Raw genomic sequence first — 23,210 nt, 5'->3', positions numbered from 1 at the left:
GTAGTGATTTGGAAAGGTATTTGTAAAAAAAAGGAAAAGAAAATGTGTGGAAAGTACAAGATTATAACGCCAGTCCTCTGTCGCCCTCTGCTGGTTAGAATGTGTCCCTACAGTCTGCACTCATATCTTGTGCTTGTACCTAAGTAAAAGTAGAAGTACTAGAGTGTAAGAAAACTCAGTTACAAGTCAAAGTCCTACAATCAAAATGATACTCAAGTAAAAGTATTAGTATCAAAATATACCTAAAGTACCAAAAGTAAAAGTAGTCATTGTGCAGATTCTGATTGGTCCATTTCAGAATAATATATATGATATGTTTGATAATTATTGATGCATTAAAGCGTTATCAAAGCTGGTAAAGGTGCAGCTAGTTTGAATAACTTTGTATACTGCAGGGTAGCTTGTGAATTTACTCCAGGTGGAACTAAAGTCTGATTTAAGACTTGATTATATTTCACATCATTAATCCAAATCTGCAAAGTTACTAAAGGTATTACATAAATGTAGTGGAGTAATAGTACACGATTTACCTCTGAACTGTAGTGGAGTAGAAGTACTGTGTAGTGTAAATACTCAATTAAATAAATGTACTTAGTTACTTTACACTGCACTTAGTCCAGATAGGCGTTCACATCCCAGGGCTGCTGTGATAATAGAAACCTCTCATCTGGTTGGAACTGACTCCATGTGAAAGAGATGCCCGGCTGGTTCCAGCACTGAATCACAGGGAGGTGGGCTCTGAGGGTCTCAGCTGCTAACGGCAGGGTTGTCCTTGAGTCAGTGTGATGCTGGACCAATGGACAAGTGAATCTGTCTCTGTGGAGAATATCTAGTGGAGTCTTGTCAGCCATGGTTTGGGCCATCGTGTTATTAGACTGATGGAAGAATGAGGGTGGGACTGAGATGGATGTCATATGTTCAGAATTTCTCACACCTGTAAATCAGATTAAAAAAAGGGAATTAAATAATGTGTTCACTTCAGCTTATGTAGGAGTCTTTTTACTCCTAGGGTTAAAGTATATTTTTTTATAAAGTACAATTTGGTGTGCTTCCAAACCATAGATATTATACCAATAAGTCGCTCCTCTGTAAACTCCCCATTACCTTCGACATGGACAATCATTTTAGAATCTAGACAATCAAACCACAGAGCTAAATGAACACATTGATTTGCTCAAAATAGATTTTTGTTGATTATTACCTGTTTCTGTCGGGAAGAGGTAGCCATTTTGCAATTTCCTGGCAACTGTGTTGTATGTAGGGCAGACATCTGAGTTTTCACAATAGATTCTTGATGCTTCCGTTGCCTTGAAATTGACACAAATACAATTCAAATGAATATCCACATTAAAAGAAACCAAACTGACTCGCATTCGTCACACTACTACACCAGACCCCTAAACACTTCAAATGTCTCTCTATAGCATTAAATATCCATGAAAAAATAAGCGTTATTCATATTAAACAAGCAACATTAGGGATTGTTTGGTAAGAATTTCGACAACTCATCTAATTAGCTTGATAATCAGTTTGATGAGATTTGATTGACAGTGAAACAGCACACCAGCTGGTGTCAGATTCTGATTAAAATGTCGTTCAATCCTGATTGGTGGATGGAAATCCGTGAAAAACTGTGTGTTCATGTACAGTGTGACTCCATCGCTCAAAGGTAAAAGCTGATTCAGAAGGAAACATTTTGAGGTTTGTCTCACAAAGTGTTCATTAGCACTGTACCTGTTGAGATGTGAAGCTGTGTGGTAGTGTTGGATTCACAGGGACAACGTCTCTTTGCTTCTGTAGATCTGCAGGAGAAATGTATTCTGTCAAATAATGTCCCATTATGCAAAATCTGTCGAGGCCTTTTCATTAACAGACACACACTCTTACTCTGTGCGGCACATCTGTGTTTGGCCTCCCTCCTCCATTTGGCCCTTCTGTTTGAAAACCAGACCTTCAAGAGACAAGATATGATCAGATAAATGTGTAAATCTCTATGAGAATTTCAATGATTTAAAAATAAGACTCTACCTTGATTGTATCCTCAGGGAGTTTGATTTGGGAGGAGAGTTTCTCTCTCATGTACATGTCTGCATACTGGCTGTGAGAGAACTCTGATCAAGGGGATAGAAACGTGTTTTAAAGTTAGCTTCTCTTAATGGAAAGACGCAGTGTTGTGTAAGCTTGAGATTTGAAGTCACCTTGCTCTAGAGCCGTGCTCTGCTCCGGGGTGAAGGTGGTTCGGTTCCTCTGCTGAACACCTTTAGGCCTCTGGTCGCTGCTGCATACGGCCTCAAACATCTTTCTCTCGTTCACCTCTTCTTGAATCAGAGAATCTAAATCTGTAGATGCACACATTTTGTTAGATTAAAAGAAAATTCTAACAAATGTAGCCTATTTATGTAGAAATTCTACTGGCTTTGTTTACATTTTTGGCTTTAGTTCTGTCATCATATATTAGTGACTGGTTGACAGAGGTGGAAAAAGTACTCAGATTGTGTAATTAAGTTAAACTACCAACGAGCAGGAATACTCTGCTACAAGTAAAAGTCCTGCATTAAAATCTTACTCAAGTAAAAGTACAACACTTTTGGCATAAAATATACCTAAAGTACCAAAAGTTATATTCCATTATGGCCCATATCAGATTTAAAATATTACATATTGTATTCTAATTATTAATGCATTAATGTCAATTTTGCACTTTGTAAAGATGGGGATTATTTAAATTACTTGATATACAGTAATGCTGGGTGATTAACCTATAATAATACATAATGATTGGTTGGTTTCTAATCTGTAATATAAATCCATACCTGCAAAGTAGCTAGTAACTTCATTTGTAGAAATAAATGTAGTGGAGTAAAAATTGAAAAATGCATCCAAAATGGAGGCAAGTAAAAGTAAAAAGTAGCATAACTCAAGTGAAGTAAAATACCTCAAAATTGAACTTAAGTACAGTATTTGAGTAAATGGAGCTACTTAATTACATTCCACAACTGCTGGTTGTGTATAATGATAATCAGCTGGAGATAATCAGCTGTTCCTTCTTTCATTTATTCCAGTGATTTACCATCCTCAGTCCTGATGCGGGCATTGTTCTCCATGCACATCGGTCCATGGTCCAAGTGAATCTTCCTTAAAATTCGATTTATAGACGACACCTTGCGGAACACAGAGAGTAGAAAGCAGCATGTCAAATGCTTGAACAGTTTCGGTCTTATGACAACATAAACTTGTCACTTACGCTGGGAACTTTGGAGGCTTTGCATATTCGTGCTGATGAGAGTCGTTTCCGTATTTCCCAGGCAAATATGGTTGGATTTTCCCTTTTGCACTGGATGATCGTGGTGATGACCCCGGGGGTGAGGAGGCGAGGCCGGCTCCCCCCGATGGTTTTCGGCTGCAGGAGTCCAGTGCGCTGGTAGCGGCTCAGGATTTTACTGACGCACCCGTTGGAAACCTGAAATACGCATTGGGATAATTTATTAGAATAGGCCTATATTATAAAGTGACAGAGGTGTGCGAAATACTCAGATCTTGTACTTAAGTAAAAGTAGAAGTAGCCTACCAGATTCAAGTTAAAAGTCCTGCAATGTTACTCAAGTAGTAAGAAGTATTGGCAGAATCAGAAACAGGTTTATTGCCAATAGGTTAACACACAACAAGGAATTTGCCTTGTCCTATACATAAACACAGTTAAAGAAGATAAAGCAATTATAATAAAGATATTGAAAAAGTATTTACATGGAATCTGGAACCAGGAAGTTCAAGTAGCCAATCATCATGCAGATTGGTTCATTTCAGAATAATATATATGATATGTTTTTATAATTATTGATGATTAAAGTGTTATCAAAGCTGTTAAAGGTACAGCTAGTTTTAATGACTTTGTATAGCTACTGCAGGGAGCTGGTGAATTTACTCAAGGTGGAACTAAAGTCTGATTTAACAATTGATTATATTTCACAACGTTCATCCAAATCTGCAGAGTAACTAAAGGTATTAAATAAATGCAGTGGAGTAAACGTACAACATTTACCTCTGAACTGTAGGCCTAGTCGAGAAGAAGCACCAAGTATACAGCAAACAATTGACTCAAGTACAGTGCTTGAGTAGATTGAGTTGTAAAGTGATTATTGTATTTACTAGATCTTGTGTGAGAATATTAAACCATCAAAACGCCTAAGCCACCTTTTCACACTGAAATCTGAATAAATGGTGCAGAACAGTTTTCCGTACCCGCAGAATCCTGGAGATCTGGCTCGGCCGGACTCCCTCCGAGGCCAGCTCGATCATTTTCCTCCTTTTGGACTCCGGAAGAGGTCTGCCGTTGAGAAACATCCCTCCGAGCTGGTTTACACTTCCACCACCTTGTTATAACACAACATATGCTATTTAAATCTGTTTTACAAAGTGATTTCAATTGCTTAACCACTCTGGAAAAATAACAAACTTCCATTACATCTACTAAATTGTACATCTGGACTGTGTCTATTGCGCCAAAAAGCCTCCGCACATGGTTTGAGTCTTAGAATGGAATTACAGACTTCAAGTGCAGTATAATGGAATCATAAAAGTAACCTTTATTTGGCAGGTCGTTGGCCCCGCACATCTCAGCTGGCTCCGAGGCCTGATGGTGAAGTTGCTGATAAAAACAAATGCTCTGCTTCCAAAACACCTTTATGATATAAAAATGGCACAACCAAACAAAAATGTCGCTTGTAGAGAAAATGAAATGTCCAGGTAGCTCCGCGCATCTCTGATAAATGACAATGAGAGGATCACGCCCTTCAGCAGACATTTATAGACCTGCAGACCTGCATGACGTGTGGCCTGCTACCTGAAACGCAGAGGTGGAAGTACACAGATCGTGTACTTAAGAAAAAGTAGAAGTACCAGAGTGTAGGAATACTCCATTAAAAGTAAGTCCTGCATTCAAAATGCTGCTCAAGTAAAAGTACAAAAGTATTAGCATCAACATATACTTAGAGTACCAAGAGTAAAAGTACTCGTTGTGCAGATTGGTCCATTTCAGAATAATATGATATGTTTTATAATGATTGATCATTAAAGTGTTATCAAAGCTGGTAAATGTGCAGCTAGTTTGAATGACTTTGTATACTGTAGCTTGTGAATTTACTCCAGGTGGAACTAAAGTCTGATTTAAGAGTTGATTATATTTCCCATCATTAATCCAAATATGAAAAGTTACTAAAGGTATAAATACATGTAGTGGAGTAAAAGTACACGATTTACCTCTGAGTTATAGTAGAAATACAAATGAGCAACATTTTAGATAAGTCCCTCAACATTTTACTTAATACTTGAGTAAATCTACTTAGTTATTTTACAACACTGCTGAAATGTCAATATTAACTTTCAGCGAAAGTTTATATTTATATATATTTCTCTTCAAGGCATTTCTTTCAGGGATAAAACAAGAGTCTAATGTGATTCAAGCATCAGAGGAAGGATTGAGTCATGGACATTAAATATTCTGGAACATTCCTCCAAAGAAGGAAGCTTACATTTTACGTCGATCTAGTTAATGCACATACAAAAGTAATAAAGTATTGTAGGCTACAAATAATTAAAAATATCTGAGTTACATGGGCTCCATAAACTAGATTCACTTCTAGGATGTTATTAAAAAAAAAATGCAACCATATTTGCACCGTCTTTTTTGGGGCAATATCATTTTATTCGTGAGAATAGTGAACTGGATAAAGGTTGCATTTCTTGGTCGGCATTATAAGCGCATATATCCACTTATCCGTCAAAATCGTGATTTGATTCAAAAGGTCTGTGGACTGCTGTTACTACAGAGTTAACATACTATTATATATTTTGTCATCCAGATTTGTCTACTTTTGCGCAGTGGCTGCACACAATCTCAATCAGACAAATCCATTGTCAGTGCAACACAAATCAGTGTTTAACTTTCTGAATCGGTGCATGTTTTACAATTACATTTAAGTTACAAATGCCATCTTTCAAAGCAGCTAAAATATCAACACTGGTATGCTTCCCATCCTATAGTGACTTTAACACTTGTGGTCACGTGACTCGAGCATTCTTTCCGCAGCCTAAGTGGCTCAGATTAAAAGGATCTCTGGTGTCCTTTCATAAAACAAACATTTGGAAATCTGCGCCAATGACGACTGCCATATGGTAAAGTGCTTTTGATAAATCATAAATCCATCACCCAGACTCTCTTTATTACATTTTCTTTTAAAACGTGAACAAATAGACTCGTATGTGGGCGCAAGAAGAGGGCCAATTGGGGGACCTCGTTTATCCAGAAGAGGGAGGCTAAAATAACCCTCACAGATGTTCCTTGGGCAGCCAGCAGATAAAAATGCGTTGTAAACGTTTCGAAGGGAAATATTTGACGAGCAAATATTAGCCCATGCGAAAAACCCACACGAGGCTCGTCTTTTGGCCTGTTTAATGACTAATTGAATATCATTAGTTGGGTCCACACAGATCGAAGTGCCACCGAAATAAAGCCTGAGATTTTAAAATGCCATATGGCCCAAATTATACATTAACCATGGGTTAGAGGACAATAATACTCTCTGTGTACAATCAGCAGGTTAGATAGAGGACATCCATTTTGGACACCATCATCTCCTTGCCAACCGAGACAATGGAAAAACAAGGCAAGCCTTTTTATTTATTAGCACGGAGTTAATGAGGTCATTGATTTATATTACTTTATAGCTCGTACAGTGTGTGCCAAACGAGGATGATTAAAGTACTTAGGTTGTGTTGTTAAGACATTACCTAATATTCGTGGTGCGTAAATTCGAGGCTCGCCAATAGAGGGGGCGGGAGTTTATAAGTCTGAATCGTGCCAAAAAAAAAAGTTAGCATTTTACTACGATATTTGAGGTGTTTTTGGCTTGCATAAAACACCTATGTCGTTGCTTTAATGCGCCTTGAAGCGTTCAGAAATGCAGGTTATTCATCCGCGTAAAAAGGTTTCCAAAACCTCTCCAGTGCGCTCTAAGGTGTAGCTTGCGCAACGGAGCTGCCTCCCTGGTCGATTCTCTACAAAGTTTCTTCATACTTTTATGAGCTTTGGTATCTTCCATTTTGATTTTTACTCGAGTTAATGTTTTTTTATTCTGTAAAAGCAGACGCTTGCGTAAATCCTTTATCTGCATCCTACAATTTATAGAGGTGCCATAGTGCAGATTGCAGGAGTGGGCTTACACACAAAAATAGTTTTAACTCGGTTTAGTATACAGAAAAAGTCCATGACAGATTTTGTGTTTTGCGCACAAAACGATCACATGCGTATGGGATGTTATAACTAAATTACCTAAAAGCTTTCACTGTTACCTTGTATCCTCTTCTTGGTGAAAGTGCAGAGAAGCTAATAGCGTGCTGCAAAGACAATGAAGCTATACCTGAAGAACACAGTTGGCCATTTTAAACAGTGTACTGAATTAAATCTTTATTAAAATACATGCATTTCATGAAAATGTAACTCTGGGAGCCTCTATTTATCACTATAATATAGGAGGAATAAACAACAAATATACAAGTAAATAAGTCATTATTTCTACAATCTGATACCAACTCATTGTATATTTATTACTGATCATGTTTCCCCCCCTCAGGTCATATCACAATGCCAATTTCGGTCCTGAAACAACTGAACTAAGTGAGTAAACAAATAACAGTTCGACAATGTTTAGTTAAACATATTTATTTACATCTAAGCTACTTAGAGGTTGCAACTATTTAAATTGATTAGATATTTATTTAAATATAGGAATATAACAATATGAAAATGACACTTTAGTGCAGAAAAAAAAGTCCTTATTTTACATGCTATATTTCCTGGTGATTCGCACACTGCTACAAACTGGTATAGAGTTCAGTTCCCTTATACTGTGGCCTCAAACCAACTACATACCAACGGGTCATTTTGGACCTCTATGCCAAGGAGCATGCTGTCTCTCCCTGTCACACACAGTTCATGGTCGTACAAGCTACTCCTTTTGGGAATTAATGTCAGAGCATTAAAACATGAAAACATCTCAAGGTATTTAGCCTGCAAATATTTAGAATAGGTCCCATGAGCAATAATGTTCTTTGCAAGCCATGCCCTGTTTCTTACTCACACATGACATATGAGATCTGCCAAGTACAACTGAGCAGCAGCAGAACAAAACAGGCAATATCAAATCAAAATCTTCTGGTGCAAGATTATCCCCAATGTTATGATTTCGCAGCAAAATCGACAGGGAGGTTGAGATTTCATATTCATTTTTAACGCAAATCTTATTTCAGTTTAAAGTGACATGCAATCTGTGATAACATTAACTTGAACAATGGCTCCTTAGGTGTCATATAACAGTGAGCATGCACAATACTTGCAGCCAACATTAATGATATTAATTCCACCTGATTATTTCCAGTTGAAACGTCTATTGTGAAAAGGGTCCATAAGTTAATGAAAAGTTCAATTTTCAGAAGTATTGAATTGAACATCTTTTGTATGCACAGTGTACAATTGCATATTTGTGTGTAGGCCTAAGTCTGACAACTTGTGAAATGTTGTAAGTTAAATTCAAATGATTTGGTAAAAAAAAGGTCTCACATACTATGAAATCCTTTTCTGTTTATTTCCTTTCCATCTTGGAATCTTGTGGAGAAAGCTGCTGGACCAACCAAAATGAAGAGAAGAAGATATGCAGGAGATAGTGTGGATTTACAATACAATAAGGTACACAATACATTAAACAATAACATTTAATGCAAATCCAGCATTTGTAATATATTGTTGAAATCTCTTTTGTGCTCACGAAAGCCCAATTTCTTACTGGAAACTGTTGCTAAATGTATAGCTAAGTAATTTATCATTGTATAGTCTCGCTTGTGTGGACTCAACATTTCCGTCAGCCCGTGAAGGCAGCATTGTAGTGTTAACTCTATGCTGACGTGTCGCACGTCTTGCTCCGGAAGACGTTATTTCAATTCGCTTACGCGGTGAATAAGCGGCTGCATTCGCTCCCATTCATTGTGCTTACCGGACCCGGATATATTTTTGACGTGTGTGTATGCATGGAAAAGTGCGTTTCCGGTATAACGTGTGTGTTGATCGGTGCTCAGCCTTTTTCTCTTGGCTTTCAGTAGAACGGTCATTCACTACAGAGTCCAAGCTCCCTCACCTGCTCACCCGTTAACGGCGTTATATCTTAAACCAGTGGACATGGCATCTGTTTCGGCACCAGCTCAGGCTGCAGCAGCTCCGGCTGCTTCCCTGCAAAGAGGAATTGTGAAAATGGTAGGAATCCTAACACAAATATGTGAGCTCACTACGTGAACCTAGGCATACAGCTAGATAGCGTAGTGAGCTAGGAGCTTATAGAGGCTAAAGTAACTGAGGTTGTCATACAACTTTATTTAAAGTTATATGAAGAAATATATGCAACTGTCCCTTAAATGCCAGAGTTGGCAACGTGTCACTTACAACTGTCACTTGCATTCAGCTCACCTGCTAACATCTGATAGCATTAGCTAGTTTGTTCTAGCATTTGCTAGCCTGTTAATAAGCTGAAGCCTATTGACGTTAGCACATGTGTGCTATCTTGCTAGTTAGCTTTAACTTCAACTGGCAATTTCAGCTGAAATGTAAATGTATTGACAACTGTCGTGCAGCTGTTAAAGATTCACTGCCATTAGACAAAGTAAATTCGCATACACTTATAGCAAAGCTGGTTGGAAACTGACATTAATTACTAAGTTGACGTTAACTCGGTTAATAATAACAGATGTTTAGTTTCCCAGCTATTAGCTAGCTGACGGTTACCTAACGGGAGTTTACTGTCCAGCAAGTGTTGATTTATATAAACAAAGTTAGTGGTCTGTAATGATAGAAACAAGGGGTTGACAGCGTTTACGCATTTTATTATACTTATTGGTCCCACGTCAATAGGTACTTAGCCAAGTAGCGTGTAAGCTAACGCTGAGGGTTTTCCTCATATCACTTTTTTATTGTCTCTCTTAGCATTTCCCATAAGTGCTATTGTGACGTATTTCAGCAGTTAAAGTCCCGGTCATCAACGTTAGGAAATCGTAGATTCCATTGGCTGGTTTATGTGTCCTGAGCCTTCAAGTCAGACAGGATTTCCCCAGTCTGCCGGTTAAAACCGACCACGGGAAACTGACACGTAGCCTCAGCTTTCTGGCTCCTATAATCTCCCATTCATCTTGGTTATGTGTAGTCGCTGCTATGTTACTTCACCTTCTTCACTTTTGGATTCGACCTTGCACTTTGTCCTAAAGGAGTGATAACCCTTAAGTTAACAAACTAGAATAAGTTAGTATAATTTTATCAGCGAATGCCTTGCATAGTTCCATATTTTGAGCCCTTGGACAGTGGCCAGTAGACCCACAGTCTTGTGTATGCCACCAATAAACAGATAGGCAGCAGATGAATTCGGACTAATAAGGTTTTAAACTGTATGTTAGGTTGTTTTAGACGTTAATATTATTAGGAAAATATTTCCCCCACGGGCGTTGTATCAAGGGCTGTTTTAATTACTGTGTTTACTACTGAAAAAAACAGGTTAGAACTGGTGTCCTCCCTTGAGAAGGTAGTTTGTGTATTACACTCTGTTGGGTTAACTACCAAAGGAATTGAGGGTTTTGTGAAGGTCTGTTGATGTACTATAATCTGAGTAGTTGGTTTGAAATTAGTTTGGTTAGAGTTTTATTATGCTTGAAAAAGGTGATCCATGTTGTGTATTGCATTCCAAGTGGAACTTGTACCTTTTGTAAATAGAGACGTAGGGGTGGGGGTAGTGCCTCTTTTAATCATGCCAGGCAGTGTATAAAAACTACAGTCACACTCCGGTTTAGCTTATACTTTGAGGGACTGAGTCAGATAGCGGGGAATTGTGGTGACTTGATGAAAGACTTTATCTAGCCCACATCTTAGATCAACAGCCCCCAGTGATGCTCCCTGCAGACGAGAGTCCGCAGATAAAAGGTGTTTGCTCAGATTCGTGTAAATGCCATGGTTGTCAAACCCAAGAGTAGGTTATCTTTTTTATTTTTTTATTTAGCTACGTTATCAGATAGTGTGATCTCCCCTTGTCTTTGAATGACATAGTGTCTCCATGGAAACATGCAACCTGAAGTTGCTTTTCAACTCTATACAAGTTTGTCCTTTAACATCTTTTAAGATTGAGCTAATTTAGAGCTACTCCGATTTTGTATATTGGATACGGATTTGAATTCACGCACAAGCTCGGATCTAATTCTCTAAATTGATGATTTTCTTTTTGTTGTGCTTATTAACTGTACTTGTTTATGTTACAGCTGTTTAGAATAAATCCTCCATGAGCCTCTCATAGTGCTTATCAGATTTACACTTGCTGCAAGGCAAACACAAACACAATGGATTACTGATTGTACCAGAGTGCATGTCATGTCACAGAGGAAACAAACTGAAGGCTACCCCTCATTTATTTCCTTCCACACGTGTTGTGGTCTGGTATATGTTTCTGGTGTTTGTGGCCTGTAAAATGAATTATGTTCTTTGTGATTAAACAGATTTTAAAAAACAAGAAGAGAGTGTTTGGGATATTATCTCCCGACTGAAACTGTGGCATCGACAAATATTTTTTACTGTTGATTTTATCGCCTCAATTGACGTTGTTTTTGTCATCTCTCAGGTCTTGTCGGGCTGTGCCATCATTGTTCGGGGCCAGCCTCGAGGTGGCCCCCCCCCGGAGCGTCAGATCAATCTCAGTAATATCCGAGCCGGGGCCATGGCCCGTCGAGCCGCTCAGGCCCAGCCCGACAGCAAGGACACCCCTGATGAGGTGAGCAGTTCTATCCCATTGTGTTTGTTTGTTTGTTTTTATTTGTGTGTTTGGCAAAGGCAGAACAAGGTTGCTCTGTTTAGCCCTGCAGAACAAACTATGATATTTGTTTTTTTATTTCACATGGCTTTGCCTAATCTTTTTCCCATTTAGCAGGTGTCATTATTCATGGATTGGTACTCCAAACATGCTTGATTGTATAGATGACTATATAGCCTAGCAATTCTCTATTGAACTCGAGACTTTAAGATGCCTCTGTTTAATTTTCTTCACTATTTCAAAAAGTCCATCAATTATTTATCACAGCCAGATTAAACTACTGTCTGTTCTGTTGCCCGTTTTTTTAAATGTATTTAAATGTATTCGTATCAATTGTGTTGGGACTGAAATCTCTGCTTTTCATTATTAAATACATTTCCTATACATGTATGGTTTCGACAGACAGTCATGGCTTTTTTCTTTTTATCAGATGAAAAAAGAAAGAAAAAATCCATTAAAAAGGGCTTACAGATAATTTGTTTTAATCAAGATAATATCTGATATGCTGATAACTGCATTTAGTGGTTATTATTTCTGCTTCGTTACTGTGTGTGTCTGGTTGCAGTGAAGAGGAAATAGCAAATAACCTGCAGACAGGGCCATCATCTGTGATTACACTCTAATTTAATCGGAAAACAATACAATATTTATATAACTTAAAATGAAGGCTTATATTTGTTGTCGCATTAGTATGTACTAATGATCTGATTAATGCTGCTTTATGGTTCAGTACATTAATATTCCTGTCTGTTTTGCAGCCTTATGCCTTTCAAGCCAGAGAGTTCCTGCGGAAGAAGCTTATCGGCAAAGAAGTGTGCTTCACTGTGGAAATCAAGACCGCTTTGGGCAGGGAGTATGGCATAGTCTACCTGGGGCGAGGTGAGGGACCTGTCTCTATAATCACTAACTGATCTGAGAAATGTCCACATTAAGAGAAATACTAATTGGAATCTCATTTTTTGAAGATTAAAGCAAAATGAGATGGGACATGCTATAATGAATTTAATTGACCTGTGATGTGCAACTCATTATTGCAACTCAGGGTGTCTTTTCAAAATGCTGGGTTATAATTTTGCTATCAAAGTTTCATGTATATTTTATGCAAAAAAAATGCATTAGTTAGTTAAACACCCTATTTTTCAAAAATAAATTGATAGTCGGCAAGTACGTTAGAGTGTTTTTCCGGGAAGTTGTACATGCTGCTGGTATAATTTAACTGGGCGTTGTTATAATCAGCCGTTAAATTAGCAATCCTGCAAAATGTGATTTTGTGTAGCTAACATGTCTCCCTATTCGAAATGTCAGCACTCATGATTGCCTCGTGTCCAATCAAATTTCCCGACCAGAACTAACTGCAGTGTGATTATAATGGTCTTCAAATAAATAAAAATGCTTCTCTTTCTTAAAAAGTACTTGATGTTTTTTCCTTCTATTTTCAGACACAACTGGCGAGAACCTTGCTGACAGTCTGGTGAACGAGGGCTTTGCCACAGTCCGCAGGGAAGGAATCAGAGGGAACAAGTAAGATATTTAGAATACAGTACTGTTCAAAGTGCCTGTTTTGTCATGGGTAAAATACTCATTGTCAGAATTTAAAAAGAAATACATTTAGATAACATTGTGTTTAAGCAATATGTGATTATATAATTTATCAAAGTTTCTCTGTGAGAGACTCTTCTAGTTACGTATCAGATTCTCTGGAACGCGGTATATTTGTTATGATGCCAGCTACACTGGCATTGTTGACCAAGAGGGTGTCATTATTCAATAGACTGAGAGGTAAAATGTGTTCCATCCAAAACTGTTTGCTCATTCAGTGTGGTGGAAGTAATGCTCATCCATGCTCATCATTTTTGGCAACATGATGTCATCTTTGTAAAGCGGCACAACAACACTGGATCCGTGGGGAGACATGCATAAGTCCTCAACTAGCAGTCTGTAGAGAATAGAGATGGAGCCTCGGTGTCCCAGATGGTGGCAGTGTTACCCTGCTGCCACAACGATGTCCCTCGGAAACCCTTTTCTGCCACATTGCCTTCGCACAGTATTCCCCTGAATACACTTGCATACCCAGCACTATATGATAAAGTACTATATGTCCCCCCCAGTGGCAGTATTTGCACACTACACACATTACAAGCACTTTGACTCATGCTGCTACATTTGTATCTTCCAACATAACTGAGATGATGTGAATATTCTGCCACTAATGACCCATTTGAAGCATCCTGTGCAATGGCCCAGATCAAGCACTAATGTAAATGATGCTTTAAGTGTAAGCGGGCATCATTTGGCCAAAGGGTGGGCCCATTACTCAGCGAGGACTTAAGGCTTTAGTTTTTCCCTCGGTGGGCTAGCCTCCAATATCATTGCCCCTCGTGAGCAGCTACGTTGATCACACTAACTATGATGTGTTCATGATTATGGGGGCGATTTTAACGATCATGGCTTCGGACACTGCAGTAAAAATGTGTTCAGACGCTGACTGCGGCTCAGGGAGAAATACGGTCAGCCATTTCACAGATTTAAAGGGTCGACCAAGTGTACCCGAGCAAGCTGGGGCACAGTTGTTTAGTGCTTTTTCATCGTTTTTTATAGAACAAGCGGGAACACAGTCACTCTCTCTCTCGCACAAACACAACAAATAACTGACCACAAGTTGGATTAACGGTTCATTTATGACCATTGATGCGTTAAACTTTGGCTTGAGTTTGATAATATAACACATGTATTTCAAAGTCAACTAACAAATACCATTTCCTGCAAATTAAGTCGAGTGCAACATTATAACACAGGGTTGAACCCAAGTAAGGTTTCTACACAGATAGACCTTTTTTTAAATAGTTATTTTGTGCTGTCAGGTATTGTTCTCTTCCTTGTAGCCTTATCAATGTTAATGAATAAGTACTTGCACTGTTGCCTAGAATGCACATCTCATTAATGTCTATTCTAATCGCAGTAACATAGTCCCAGAAAGGCCTTGGCTTAGTGAGACTCCACACAACACTTTTGTTGTGGCTAGTTGTCTCTGTTGATGTTTAGTGTTATAAAGAAGCATCTTCCCATATCACATTGTTTTCCTTCCACTTATTAGTTACACTGAATGGAGCTTTTTCTCTCCTAAGAAGAAGTACAAATCCTGGCATTTTTAAGTAGAACGATCTCATTTGTTACTTGCAGTCTTAAGTCCTTTTGACTAGTGCAACAAGAAATATTCTAGTCTCTTACTTGGGGTATAACATTAATGAATTATGTGATTTCTTTTTTGTCTGTCAGCTTTAGCTGCGTGCTACATATCGCAGCCCTCTGAGTCAGGCAGATTTATATTTTATTAAAATCACACGGATGAGTTTTTTTAGTTTTGCTGTTAGAGGTTTCAGTTTTACTTGATCAGGCATAAAAAATGCTGTCCTTTTTGCTGAGCCCTACAGCGATTGGTACCGACACGTTCATCAATCTCCCACACTCAGTGTTTCATCTTCAGCTCTGCCACTCAGTCAGAATCCTTTTCTTTCTCAAATATAATCGCTGAGGTGGCTATAGCCGGAAAATCGGTCAGCTAAACTTCCCATCTGAAAAATTAAATTCACAGGCAGGGGGCTTTGACTGATAGTTATTTATATCGCCCACCCAGCAGAGCAGAAAGGAGCTACATTAACATGGGAACCAGCTGTGCTTTATAATCCCACACCGCTCCTTTTTTAACTGGAGCACCAGAGGAGTGCTGGTTGAGGGATGTAAACGTTGGGGAGATGAACTGCGCTCATTTGGGCCTCGCCCTGCAGTCAGATACACTGGGGAATTTCCTACACCCTTTACAAACTGCATATATAACAGGGAGCTGTAAAACACTAAGGTTCAACATTTTGTATCTGTTTAAAGTGTTTTGAGCCGCATGGAGATGAAAGATATAGCCTATAGCGTGTTCAAATAAAAGGGAATTGGAACTTATTCCTCCAGTAGCTTTGTACAGTTTTCTTACCCATCATCAAAATCTGTTTTCATTTCAAGCAGTGTGGTTGTTAGGAGGAAGTTGCTGACCTAAGAGAACTGGTCTATTCAGAGGCATGGATACATCCACTATCATCTGCCCACACACATGCAGCTATTCCTATATCCTAACCAATCTCTGCGTGCTGCTTTCCATTTCAATCTGTGGCTTTTCTATGTCTGTGTTTCTTGATTGCATTGTTGCTTTCTTTCAATCTATCTTTCAAGCCCTCCGGTGCTGTTTAGCGCTTACATTCTAAGTAGCTTAAACGCAATTGACTTCTTACGGAAAGTTTCACTATTGCTGCCCTGTAAGCAAGAAACTGTTTTGATTTGAATTTAGAAGATACATCAGTGTTGAGAGGGAGCGACAACTTCTGTTGGGCGTGAGTCCAAAAGCCCAATTAGGAACACACAGCTGGAGAACGGCCTACATGTGTTTTTTATGTGTGGCATTTGAATTGAGACCCACTTTGTTGCTTCTCCAAAGCCAAAAGTGTCTTTTAAGGCAGCAAGACGTGAACAATTCAGCATGAACACTAAAAAGCTCTCGTCACAACCACTACTCCCATATCAATGAGGAAGCCTTTTGCTTCTATGAAAAACAAAAGCCCGTTGCCCATTTCAAGTAATGAATAATTAAAGTCGTACAAGGGCCCTCAAAAAGCATTAGGCTGCACAATTTAGCAAGCCAGCATGGAATTAATTGTGGCGTTCGTAGCCAGCTGCGTGGTTGCTTTTGAAGGAGCTGTCAAACACTGTTATTGTCTCCTCACAAAACGCTCTGATACTTTTTTCAAGCTGTTATATTCTGGTCATCAACTAAAAACATTAAAACAACATCACAGTATGTCAGCAACATCACTTTATTCAGCACTTAACTCAACTAAGCTGGAGCCTCACCACACACATGGAGTCCTATACTTTTAATGAGCGCATGTGCATGGTAAAGCTAATAAGCAATGACAGGTTTCAGCATCAAAAAGCTACAACTTGCTGTCATTTGATGAATTGTAATGAATGCAACATGACAGAAGGTAAAATACCTCTCACATTGCCTACTAGTTTTTGTAATTGTAGTTCATGTAATGCTAATATTTGCCTTTTGGGACACTGCTTTGGGTAGCCATGTTTCCACATCCTAGTTAGGAGTAATTAGAGCATGTTAAAGTTAACAGGGAGTGCAACTCTAAAATCAACACATTTTCTGCTCGTTAGCTACAGGGACCATTTCTGACTGGTGTGAAATTAACAAGCTAGGTTGTTTTTTATATATATATATATTTCCTAGCAGGTTGGCAAAGGGGTTTTATGGCCTTCAAAGACCCTCTGATGTTTTAATAGATGTTTAATAGCAGATTTATAGCAATATTTTAACTTGAGCTATCACAGCTTTAGTGCAGCGGTGTTCTAAAACAAAAAAAAATATTTTCAAAGCTGTCAAGAAGCCATCTTTAAAAGTTTCAATATCAGTTTCACTCAGCTGCAGCTTTCAGTAGTTGACCAAGTGTCTATTTCAATTTTTGAAGAAAGCTTTGTTTTTGTACATGCCCGAACTGTGAATGGAGAATACAAAAACTGCAAACAACTGAGTGACAAAAAGGAAACTATGGATCACATGCATCTTTAACAAAACTTCACTATTTATTACTCGCCACTACTACACTGGTGCGCTGTGGGTCTGTGTATGAGACCAGATTTACTAATGGCCGTTTAAAGGTTAAACTACTCATTTAAGATGTAAAGCATTCACAATTTGAGTGCATGCTGGTTCTTTTAAAAGAGATGGCCCTAAAGTAGTTAAAATATTGGTGCTGTGTTCACAACTTTTCTACATTCGTCAGTTTATGGATTAAAGTCATAGTCATGTTGTAAAAAAGCAGCACAGAAAGCTCCTGCTCACAACATATAGAGAGCAACATATTGAGTTATCACTTTAACTCTTCTCCAGAGTTTGAAATGTGTGACATGTTACTGTGCCCTAAACTTTTCCTTTTTGTGTGTCACCAGTCCAGACCAAGCCAGACTCTGTGAATTGGAGGACCAGTCCAGGGCTTCTAAGAAGGGCTTGTGGAGCGAGGGCGGCGGCGGCACTCAATCTGTTCGCGACCTCAAATACACCATAGAGAATCCCCGCAACTTTGTTGACTCCTTGCACCAGAAACCTATCAACGGTAATGAGTTTGGGAGCGGTGTGCAAACATACACAACGGATGAGAAAGCTTGGCCTAGAAAACTTATAATTTGAAAGCACGTAATACTACATAAGCCTCTATTTTCCCATAAAAGGCCACATTTACAGGCTTTGTTGGCCATTTTGGTTGAAGAAATCCCATTCTAAATATCCACTTCAGGGTAATGGAACACACTATATAACCATCACTGGCTCATTCCTCCAGTCTCTCATCTCTGACCCTAACCCGAGCTGTAATGTGCCCCTCAATTCATTTCCAGCCTACTGCCGTTAAAAATGGCGCAGCTCATTTTACTACCATTTAATTGAGCGGTGGAATGAACAGGGAGATGTTTTTTCCTTCTTTTATTTCTCGTTATTACCATTCATGAGACGATCAGAGTTGTTTTGAAATTGGAAGCAGCAATCCAGCCCAAGAGCTTTAAATGTGTGTTGAGTTGCTTTGGTTGAGAAACAGAATACCAATGTCCCTCTCATCTGCTTATGCAGACACACACTCAGACACATGCACACAAGATATACAAAGGAAGAAAAGCATCGAGAGGCTGAGAGAACCATCATCAAAATACCATTTAGGCATGAATTGCCTTTAACACAATTGACTCATCTTGTCCAATTTCTTTAAGTACTTTAGAGGTCGGGAGCAACAGATGGGCGATATGGTTTTGAAGAAATAAACAACGTTATACCTCCAAAAGCTTTTCATATATATTGACCTTGCCTCAAGCCTTGATATGCTGCATAGTAACATCTTTACAGTGATAATCCAAAAATGCTTTAGTATCAAGCACTCACCTCTGTAGGCTTGAAAGGTGTCTGTAACAACCAACACCAGAGAGATGGTGACTCCTTCTTCCCATAGAGAAATGACTCTAATCAGCCAAAGTTCATGCTTGTTTTTAATAGGAACAAATCGTTATTATTACAAACCGACAGCAGTCATATGAACATTTTTAAGTTCAGTCTTTTTATACCCTGAGGAAGGAAGTGGCAAACCACCATTTTTCCTAAATAAATGAGTATTTCATAAAGATTTTGGTTGTCACTTTCAAGGTGTACAAAGTCTGACAAGTCAATTTTACTGATGAGTAGCAAACAGTTTTCACTGGTGTTAGTTTTGAATTCACCGGAGAGTACATGCTATGACAATCTACCAAGGATAGAAGAAGATTCAAATAAATTCAGATTTCCATTTGACCCGTGAACATGAAATAAAATGAATTGCCTCGGGTAAAGTTTCCTGAAAGTATGAGATATAAAGTGTTTTTCTGAATCTTCCAGTTTTCACATAGCGTTTCCCAAGTATGAAATATTAATTTAAGTATAGGCTCTGAGCAGCCCACAAATAAGCAATTGATTAAAATTGGAGACATCGTACTCTCCCTCTAACGCTGTAACATTCACATCTCGCCCTTCAGCCATCATCGAGCATGTGCGTGACGGCAGCGTTGTTCGTGCCTTGCTGCTCCCCGACTACTACCTGGTCACCGTCATGCTGTCTGGAGTTAAGGTAACCAGCACTCACCTGCACAAACTACAAAATGTAAACTAACGTTTGTCCTGAGACCACAGTTACCATAAATAGATAGATGGATAGATACTTTATTCCTCCTAAATTGGGAAATCGTTTTGTCACGGCAGCAGTGTTGTCAAACATTACACATTAGTGAAAAAGATAGAATAAGATACAAATATAGTAACATTAACAGCAAATATATACAAAATTACAATAGAAAAGACATACTGTATATCACTAGAGTATCTAAGAAATACACAATTGAAAGAAAATACTGAATACATTTGAATAATCTACAATATTCAATTTCACTAGGCAACAGAAATGTATAGAAGTAATAGAAATAGTGAGCAAATGAATAAATAAATACATAAATGGTTTATCATATGTAGTTTCTTCCACACCACTTTCACTTTACTGTCACAAAATATAAAACTCAACTATTTAAAGGTGTGTATAAAAACATATGCTAATAAAAAATACATGTATTTATACAATAATGGCTCATTTGTGCCCAGCTTTTTAATCTGTGTTTGTGCTTCTAGTGTCTTATGCACTAAATATCACCATCAAACTCTTTCACCAAGCCTAGATAACTAATCTTTTCTCATCTCCCACTTAAATATATTTCATCCATTTCAAGATGTTCTTTGTCCCGTGTTTCAAAGGCTTGTCTGCCTCTGGTGTGTTTATATCTGTCTGCTGTTCTGCCACACTGAAAGGACAATACAGATAGCAAGTAGCGCAAGGTGACATCGGTTAAAAGTGGATAACGGTACTTCACAGAAAAAACTGATGGTATCAAAAGAACGTGTGCACAGAGAAGTCTCCTAGAGGCGCTGGTTGACTGCTGGGAAATTCAGTAGAGTACTAAATCAAGGATGTATTTTAGCACTGCTTTCAAAAGATCTATTGACAAAGGCATGATAATTCCTGCATTAATTTGTGTTTTCCTTCTCCCCAGTGTCCCACATTCAAGCGGGAAGCGGATGGTACGGAGTTTACAGAGTCATTTGCAGCAGAAGCCAAATTCTTCACCGAATCCCGACTTCTGCAGAGAGACGTTCAGATCATCCTGGAAAGCTGCCCCAACCAGATCATACTGGGCACCATTATGCACCCGGTAGGACTCTGGAGGCAACGCACGTTTGTGAGAGGCCGTTCAAATTAATGCTTTTCTGTCTCATTAATTATATTTTTTTCCAGAATGGAAACATTACAGAACTCTTACTGAAGGAAGGGTTCGCCCGCTGTGTGGACTGGTCCATGGCCGTCTACACCCAGGGAGCCGATAAACTACGTTCTGCTGAAAAGTATGACACCTTAGGCGTACAAAAGAAAATCGTTCATATCATTATTAAATACAGACGTTGCTTAGAAAGGTGTAGAAACTAATGCAATGACACATCTGGTTCAGGAGATCACTGATTGTTTTATAAGACATAATAAATAAATAAAGCAGTCTCTTGAGGTATTGAATATAATTGTGTCAATGAAATGGTATGCAAATATATTCCACTGCTACTTCAGATCTCCCTCTATTGCTCTACTGCATTGATATGCACCCCCTCTAATCATCACTGTAAGGACTATAGGCTAATCATCTCAGGATGCTCTTTAATGAGCCTTTGTAGCTTTTTCCAGCCAAATGGATAATTGTTATTCGCTCGATTAGCCCTTCATGTCCTATGTATTTCTGGCTGATCTTGAGGACCACCACTGATAATGATTATGTGTTTTTTTTTTTGTTCTTTGCCAGATCTGCTAAAGAGCGCAAGGTCCGCATCTGGAAGGACTACGTGGCACCCACAGCCAACATGGACCAGAAGGACAGGCAGTTTGTCGCCAAGGTGAGGTCCTCAAGTGGCTTTTATATAGGCTGTTTCCTTTGGCCCCTAACATAATGTCTTTCCAATTTGGATCATTTTCCCTCCATCTTTGAAATTCAGGGGGAAAAGAAGCAGTAAGGTATAAAACCCACATTTCCATATCTAAGAAGCTGGAAGTGTGAAATATCTTGGAACCTAATCTTCTTCTTCTAAAGTTGCTGACAATTAATTTTCTGTTTACCCACTCATGGTTTTAGTTACTTAAATATAATGTTGGATGGTTTAATCTATACCAAATAATCATAATTCAAAAGTTTTTCCTTAATGTTTTGTGTCAAAATCTAAATGTATAAAGTAACTAGTAAAATAAATGTATTGGAGTAAAAGTAGTGATAAATGAAATTACTCGGGTGGCGTACAAGTACCTTAATGTGTGCTTAAGTGAAATTGTCCATAGCTTCAGAGCTAAGGCGATGTTTCCTTTGCTTCCATCACTCCATGTTCACTGTCCACTGCAGCATTTCCACTTTTTCTCCCAGGACTGCAGCACAAGCAGAGCAACTTTAAGGCTACTAACAAATAATATCCTCCTGACGCCTCTATTTTCACATCTGGACCCCCCCCCCCTTCTGAATAAGACTAAAAAAATCGCTTCACTCGGATGCTAGGAAGAATGCTTAACAGCAACCTTGAAGCACTCCCCAGTCAAATTAGGGCCAAATCGCTGGCGTATGCTGTAGCAGCAGCACACAACGACCCCCAAAAGCTAAGAAGTGGAGATATTAGCTTTGGAGGTTATTGGCCAGGGCTATGGGGAAGAGAGGTATCCTTAATATCAAGTACACGAGAGGGCACTCCCTCCTAGTTGTCAAGACCCATTAGCTCAAATCAAGTGAGATGGACGGCTTGATACATTTTGGTAATTAAGTTTAAGTGTGAGCTGACGTATTAAAGTGTCCACGTTGTAGCTTTGATATAGTATAGCAACCCTTAAAAAACAGCTTTATCTGTTTCCCTCCGTGTGCATTTTGATGATGACTTCCACTCCTCCTTTTAGTTGATTTATTTTCCCCTAGGATTTCAAAAGTTGAATACCTCCTAAAGTTTATCTTTTGTCTGTGTTTGCTCCCTCAAGACCCTGAACTTTTAAGACCCGGAAAAAATTCATGGCTAGCGCGAGCGTTACATAAAAGGTGTTGCTTTGGAAATCTGCTTACAGAATACATTTGATAAACTGCACACGCCACAAAGAAGGCGCCAAAAGAAACTATGTGCAGGTATCTTTTTTCCTGAGTCAGAAGCAAGAGGCTAGAGAAAGGATAAAACATTTATAGTATCAGTGTGAGCTGCTCTCAGATCTCTCTGAACCCCCTCAATAAGAGAGGTGTGGGCAGTGGTGTGGTGGGGGGGGCGGAGTGAGGGAGTATTTGGTGGTGAGCTCCGGAGGGTGTATGAGAGAGGCACATAGTTAATGCATTTCCAAACATTTGGTCTTTCCAAACATTTGGTCTACCTATGTTGTAAAATGTATTATCTTTTCGATTTACACACGGCATCTATTGCACTCTGTCCGTCCTGGGAGAGGGATCCCTCCTCTGATGCCCTCCTTGAGGTTTCTCCCATGTTCCCCTTTAAACTGTGGGTTTTCTCTGGAAGTGTTTCCTTGTACGATGTGAGGGTCTAAGGACAGAGGGTGTCGTACTGATATTCTGTACAAAGTGTGAAGACCACTGAGACAAATGTAACATTTGTGATATTGGGCTATATAAATAAACATTGATTGAATGAGTTAAGTA

At 38.9% G+C, this 23,210-nt stretch overlaps 2 protein-coding genes across 2 annotated transcripts in view; one reads left to right on the top strand and one right to left on the bottom strand.

Moving 5' to 3' along the window:
* The first annotated feature begins 9,008 nt into the window (after positions 1-9,008).
* LOC104958233 (staphylococcal nuclease domain-containing protein 1-like) lies at positions 9,009-21,489 on the top strand. The gene is made up of 9 exons (XM_010785964.1): positions 9,009-9,301; positions 11,697-11,846; positions 12,644-12,764; positions 13,325-13,406; positions 17,886-18,049; positions 19,488-19,579; positions 20,550-20,708; positions 20,792-20,898; positions 21,345-21,489. Exons 1-9 carry the CDS (start codon positions 9,227-9,229, stop codon positions 21,487-21,489), a joined length of 1,095 nt encoding a protein of 364 aa, XP_010784266.1. The 5' UTR covers positions 9,009-9,226.
* Positions 21,490-21,905: 416 nt separating this feature from the next.
* Positions 21,906-23,210, bottom strand: part of LOC104958232 (protein TsetseEP-like) — a 62,447-nt gene continuing 61,142 nt past the window's right edge. The window contains exon 8 of the mRNA XM_010785963.1: positions 21,906-21,955. Within this exon, the coding sequence (XP_010784265.1) occupies positions 21,906-21,955 (50 nt within the window). The remainder of the gene's footprint in view (positions 21,956-23,210) is intronic.

This window comes from Notothenia coriiceps, unplaced genomic scaffold, assembly GCF_000735185.1.
Source record: "Notothenia coriiceps isolate Sejong01 unplaced genomic scaffold, NC01 NC01_scaffold00028447, whole genome shotgun sequence".
NCBI classification, from domain to species: Eukaryota; Metazoa; Chordata; class Actinopteri; order Perciformes; family Nototheniidae; genus Notothenia; species Notothenia coriiceps.
The sequence above is the reverse complement of the archived record's forward strand: the minus strand, read 5'-3'. Positions and strand labels throughout refer to the sequence as shown.